Source organism: Cervus canadensis, chromosome 23 (assembly GCF_019320065.1).
Source record: "Cervus canadensis isolate Bull #8, Minnesota chromosome 23, ASM1932006v1, whole genome shotgun sequence".
NCBI classification, from domain to species: domain Eukaryota; kingdom Metazoa; phylum Chordata; class Mammalia; order Artiodactyla; family Cervidae; genus Cervus; species Cervus canadensis.
The window spans coordinates 24,159,291-24,165,290 of NC_057408.1; the positions used below are offsets into that span (position 1 = coordinate 24,159,291).

The following is a 6,000-nucleotide window of genomic DNA, read 5'->3' on the forward strand; positions in this document are numbered from 1 at the left end:
CAAAATGTCTAGCATATACAATATTCACAAATGAGTAAGGATTTAAAGGTACCCAATACAACTTCCACGTCTTAAATCCTTAGATTGAGAACTCATACCTGTGGTAATGATCCTGAAAGTTCTTTCAAACTGTTGAGTGGTCAAAATTATTATGCCTATATCTTATATTAAATATATTTATTATATGTAATCCTTGGCAAACTGGTAATGCATTTCATACATGACATAATCTCTTTTCACAAAACAGTTTCTAGAGATACGGGAGACCAGAAAAATTTTTAAATGCTCTAGGGACCAAAAATATGCAAATGCACACACGAAAGTTCCCATTTGTGGAGATTCTATAAAGGGATAAATTTTCAGGAAACATCTCTCATGAAAACCTACTCTCTTCCATCATCAGGTAAAAGCTGTTTGTAAAAGGGCAGGAACGCTCAGAAGAGTTTACAAGAAGCAGACAAATAATCATCAGACAAGGCATGGGGGTGTCTTGAGGTTTTAATCCAGGAGGGAAAGAGGGCAAGGGACAGACGAATCCATGATTGGTTGTTCTAGCAAACGGAGACTATGCAGAAGAGAAAGCCTCAACAGATGATGAGCCCATCAAGCCGCTGCTCATCAGACACTCCAGAAGCCTGCCCCACTTTCACCTGCTCCCTCTCCGGCCAGGTGGGGACACAGTGATTACCGTAAGTCCCCTACATGTGAACCTTCAAAGTTGCAAACTTTCAAAGACGCCAGTGTGCCCCTGTGTGACAGTTGTTGAACTACTGTACTTTTCAAGATACTGTACTGTAAGGTCAAAAATGGTTTCTCTTTTGTGTGTTTTTTATGTATTATTTGTATGAAAAGTATTATAAACTATCACCACACAGTAGTATATAGCCGATTATATTGGTTGGGTATCGAGGCTAACTTTGTTGAACTTAGGAACAAACTGGACTTACCAGCACTGTCGGAATGGACCTCGTTCTTACGTAGGGGGCTTGCTATACCCCTGCCCTAATGCACCATGAGGAGTGGTCATGGAGAAGATGCTGTGCTGTGCTAGGTCACTCCAGTCGGGTTCAACTCTCTGCGCCCCCATGAACTGTAGCCCCCCAGGCTCCTCTGTCCATGGGATTTCCCAGGCAAGAATACTGGAGTGAGTTGCCATGCCCGCCTCCAGGGGATCTTCCCCACCCAGGGATCAAACCCATGTCACTATACATCTCCTGCATTGGTAGGTGGGTTCTTCACCACTAGCGCCACCTGGGAAGCCCCACTTACTGTTAATAATAACCCTGACTTAATACGACCTGACTCTAAAGAATATTCACACACACATACCCAGTGTATACAACCTGACAAACAGTAGGTGCTGCATAATTATTTAACCATTTGTTGAATGTGTAATACCACCCTATCCTGAGACCCTCCTTCAATTCCCACACGTACCAAGCCAAGCTCTCACCTGACTACTACGAACTAGAAAAAAGCTACTAAAATACTATCTGTGAACACCCGCCTGTGAATACACACGTTGATGTATTTGAATAAAATTCCTTGAGAACAACGACGTGAGAGCCTAGAGGTAGTCAAGTTTCCGAATCATGGTAGCCTGTTTGCAGTCTGGAACCTGTGCGCTGACGACAGTGATGGTAATGATGTGATGTCATTCCACTAAGCTGCATTTACTGCTGCTATATTTTTAGAGTCAATAGGCTAAGTATAAAGTGACTAAGTTTCAGTGATGGTGTTCTATCTGCAAACCAAGAACAGCTTGGGTATTTTGTAATGTATGCCTTGTTGATTAAACTTAACCTGTTAGAGGTCAGAAGAAAAACAGATAATCAAGGCTAAGAAATAAACAAAACTGACCAACATGCATTTGCTTTGTTTATTTTTATTAGAGTTTTTAAGTACTCTTTTCTTTAAAAAGAAAATACTGGCCACCGTGGTATCCCGTGAATTATAACATTAATCATGCAACAGATAACACAGTGAGAAGAACTAAACTACTGTAAAGGCTTTTAAATCCTGCAACATGAAAATATATTATAGAAACAGTAATGTATTACAATGAAAAATAATACAGAATTTAAAGAAATGATTCTTTATGAGTCATGTCATTATATTTTTAATAACACTTTTAAAGATACAGTGATTTAACAAGCATATTTTTAAAGGGCAAAAGTAAAATTCAGGAAAATGATTCTATTTTCTTCACAAAATTATTTTCCTAAATGGAAGAAAAACTGATTGAGTGGCGACAAATTTCAAAGCAAACAAAAAAATGTTTAACATTTACCACTTGATCCACAACAGGTAGCACTAGTTTCTATTAAAAGACACAGGGCAGGGGCCCTTTCAGACACTGACCTGACCCGGAAGCACTTCTGGAAAAGTTGCCCCAGGAGGTAGAGGGCAGGAAGTGCTTTTCTGCCCTCATTCAGCATAACAATAAGCACTAAGAGTGAAGGGCATATTAAACATTTTATCTCAAAATATATTTGCATGTCATCCTTTTTATCTCTGATAGGATTAGCCTCATACCTAGCCCTTCTCCCTCCCCTTAGAATACTATAAAACTTGTTTCCTGAAAGCATGTCTTCTACCCATAGTAAATCAAATATCTGTGCATATTTAATTAGATTTCTATTTTGAAACTTAACCCGTCAAAGAACTATGATGTATCTGCTGAGTTAAAAATATTTTGCTTACAAAAGCTCATAGTTCTGAGTCCATAAAATTAGGAATATGTGTTATTAACTATGAAAATGAATGCTTAGATAATTCCTATATCTCTGATTTAGGGTATGACTATACATTTTCATTTTTGAGGCGCACAATATTCACTTACTGTTTTAACTATCTTAAGGGACCCATTTAAAACTTACTAAGCTTTACAGAATCACATTCTGTCATTTGAACTCCCTCTTTTGAATACTAGCATATTCTGAATAGAAAAGTTTCTAAAGTTTAAGTAATATTTTCCAAAACAGTCAAGGCTAATGTAGCTTAATATTTTGATTTACTATTAAAACCAAGCAAAACTGTTTCAACACCAACCTCTGAAGTTCGTATTTCTCAAGCAGAAATGGAACACAAAAGCAAGTCCTCTGAACATAAACATGCTTTTACTGTTTCCTGGGTCCTTTACACATGCATGGTTCTAGCAGTGAGTATGGAAAGAGAGGCTTTGGAAAGGAAATGAACATTGGCACCCATCTTTAGCGGGGAAGCTGTGTCTGGTGATCTAAGAGGACATTTCAAAGGCTGCAAATGTCATAGTTACCCAAGAAGCGTTCGGTACCCTTCCCCTGGATCCTATCTTATAATTAAGTAGCAAATTCGGTTTTAATTGTAGGAAATCCTGGAAAGTTCTGACGGGGGAGGAATCCTACAGACTCCAAGGCCAAGTGCGCAAGGAGGGGGTTTCTCAGCGCTCTGCTCCTTATTCTGATTTTCACATACAGGGTAACTGTGCAACCAGACGCCGTCTCCCCGAGGGGGCTGAAATCACCCATCAGCTTATAGCGTGTGAGGTGTCAGACAATGGAAAATTCAAGGAGAGGGGCCAGAGTGCTGAGCAGGCGCCCTGTGGGAGAGCAAAGGGCGTCAAAGGTCAAGTTCCTGAAACCCTTCTCTCCCGTCCCAGCCCCACGCTCTAGCTCCGCACCTCCTGTATCGGCTGATGGCTCCGGGGGCCACACATGGAAGTACCGTGTCCCGGCCGCGCGCAGCTTTTCCCGGGGGGTTCTTCCCTGCCTCTCCGGGAAAGAACGAGGCGCGCTCCTCTAGCCAGAGGAGCCCCGAAACGTGGCCCAGGGCGCCCGCCCTCTCCCGCCGGCTGGGGCGCCAGGCTTGCGGGGGAGGGGGGGGAAGGGTCATCAACCTGCTCTGTGCTCCCCTCTTGGACGAATCTGCCGGGGCTCGAGAAGGGGTCCCGTGTGTCCTTGGGTTACCGCCCCCATCTCCAAAGTGAAGCCAGCAGGGGCAGCACCCACAGGCAAGTCAGCCTGGCCCCTTCCTCCGGCCCGGCATCTGCGCCCACCAGCCGGCCAGGCAGCGGCTCCTGGGTGCGGGCGATCCTTCTTTTAGGGACTCTGCCCTACCTTAGTTTTCCAACGATATATTAAATATCTAGCATTTACCTTCTCCTTTTTCCTTTCCTTTCCGTCCCCTTCCTTCCTTTTCTTTTAATGAGAAAATAAACGAAGTTCTCCCTCCCTCTCCAAGTTAAGAGTGCTCATCCCTTCAGCAAAGAAAGCAAGGAATGTTCTCGGTCAAGGCCGCGTGGCCCCAGGATCCCGGAGCTCCGCAGAACTGGAACTCGGAGAAGAGTGAGGCGGAGAGACATCCAGGGAATCCGCAAAACGGGCACCCTGCCCTCCGCACATGGAGCGTCCCTCGCGCCCTGGACCGGCCCGGCCCGGTGGGTGTCACGTGCTCAACTCCACGTCGCGCTCCCCCAAGGGACCCCCTCCCGGCGCTCCGACCCCGCCGCTCCGCACCCACACCCCCAAGTCCGCCCAGTCGGGGCAGTGCTCGGCCCCGGTGACCCCCACCCCCACCCCCGCCTCCGGCTCCCTCCAGTCCACATCCCGGTCCTCTACCACCATCTACGCGTTCCTCTTACCTCCTCCTCCGGTCACTAGTGAAGTTTTTACAACCCTCAAGGGTCTACACTGTCGCTCTCCCAAATCGGGCAGAGCATCTTTCAAAAGACCGTGAGTGGGCCTCCAGAAACTTTTCGGCTGCCGAGGCTCCGGGGTCAGCGGCCGTGAACACACACCTGGCGCGCACACCCGGGCGCAGGTCCACCTGTCCCGGCGCACCGCGAGCCGGGGAGCCTGCCCGAGGGCAGCCGCAAAACTCGCCGGCTCGCCCCGCAGGGCCGCGGGGCGCTAGCCAGGCATCGAAAGAGAAATTGGAAATGGGCTGGGGCAGCGGGGACTGGGAAACGGTGACGATTCTGGATACACACTCACAGGAGCGTGTGTCCACGCCCTGCACACCGAACAGCTGTACCCCGAAGGCGCACACTTCCCGAGATCAGAGCCCTGTGGATGCTCTGAGTGTAACCCCCCGCCCGGGGTGCATCCATCTCGGAACTGATCATCCTTTCGTCCAGGCGACTTCTCAGTCTGGGTCTGAACCAGCGCCGCGCACCGGAGGATGCGGATCCGGGTGCTACCGGCGCCCTCGCCCCATCTCCGAGCCCCCCACCCCGCGCCCCCCGAGGCAGGTGCGGGCCCCCAGCCCGGCCGAGCAACAAGCGGGCCGTGCGCAGGGGAGCCGGGTCCCTGTCCGCCTCCGTCCCCGCGTGGGTCACCTCTCCCCGCCCCCCACCGCCAGCCGCGCCAAACGGGCGCCGGGGACGAGAAAGCCGCGCGGGCGACTCACCCCCAGCTTCCTGCTGCGGATTTTCACGTAGCCCTGCTTGACTATGTCGTTAAAGTTGGAGGCCATGGTCGGTGCGCTCGGCTTCCCCGGGTCGAGAGCCGCCGCCGTCCGCCGCGGGGTCCGCGCAGGTCTCGCATGCAGCCGGCCGCCCCCGAGCTCCCGCCGCCGGGGACGCGGGTGGGGTGGCGGGGCGACCGCGGGCGGGGAGCGAAGGCGGCCCGGCGCCGCGAGCCGCGCGCGCCCTCCGCGTCCCGGTCCTCACCTCCGCCCCCGCCGCGCGCCGCCGCCGCCGCCCCCGGCCAGCACCCTCGGGCCGGCGGCTCCCTCGGCGGCGCGGCGCCGGCCGGAGCGCACCCGCGCCGGGGAGGGGCCGGCCGGGGGGGCGGGCCGACTCGCCCGCGCGCCTCCCTCCCCGCGGCCCGCGCGGCGGCGGGGCCCGGAGACGCTCGCCAGACGCGCTTCATCACTCGCGGCTCGGGCGCCGCGCTCCTCCCGCCGCCCCGCGCCCCGCTCCCACCCCGGCAGCCGGGGCCCGCCGCGCTCTCCCCGGGCGCGGGGTTCTACCCCCGGCTCTGGCTCTCCACGCCCCGGGCTGGACCCCGGGGACCCCGT

At 51.7% G+C, this 6,000-nt stretch overlaps 1 protein-coding gene across 1 annotated transcript in view; it reads right to left on the reverse strand.

The window, feature by feature from the left end:
* DOK6 (docking protein 6) overlaps nt 1-5,716 on the reverse strand; it is a 388,678-nt gene extending 382,962 nt beyond the window's left edge. Inside the window, exon 1 of the mRNA XM_043444411.1 lies at nt 5,389-5,716. Within this exon, the coding sequence (XP_043300346.1) occupies nt 5,389-5,454 (66 nt within the window). The 5' untranslated portion in view covers nt 5,455-5,716. The remainder of the gene's footprint in view (nt 1-5,388) is intronic.
* Nucleotides 5,717-6,000: the final 284 nt, after the last annotated feature.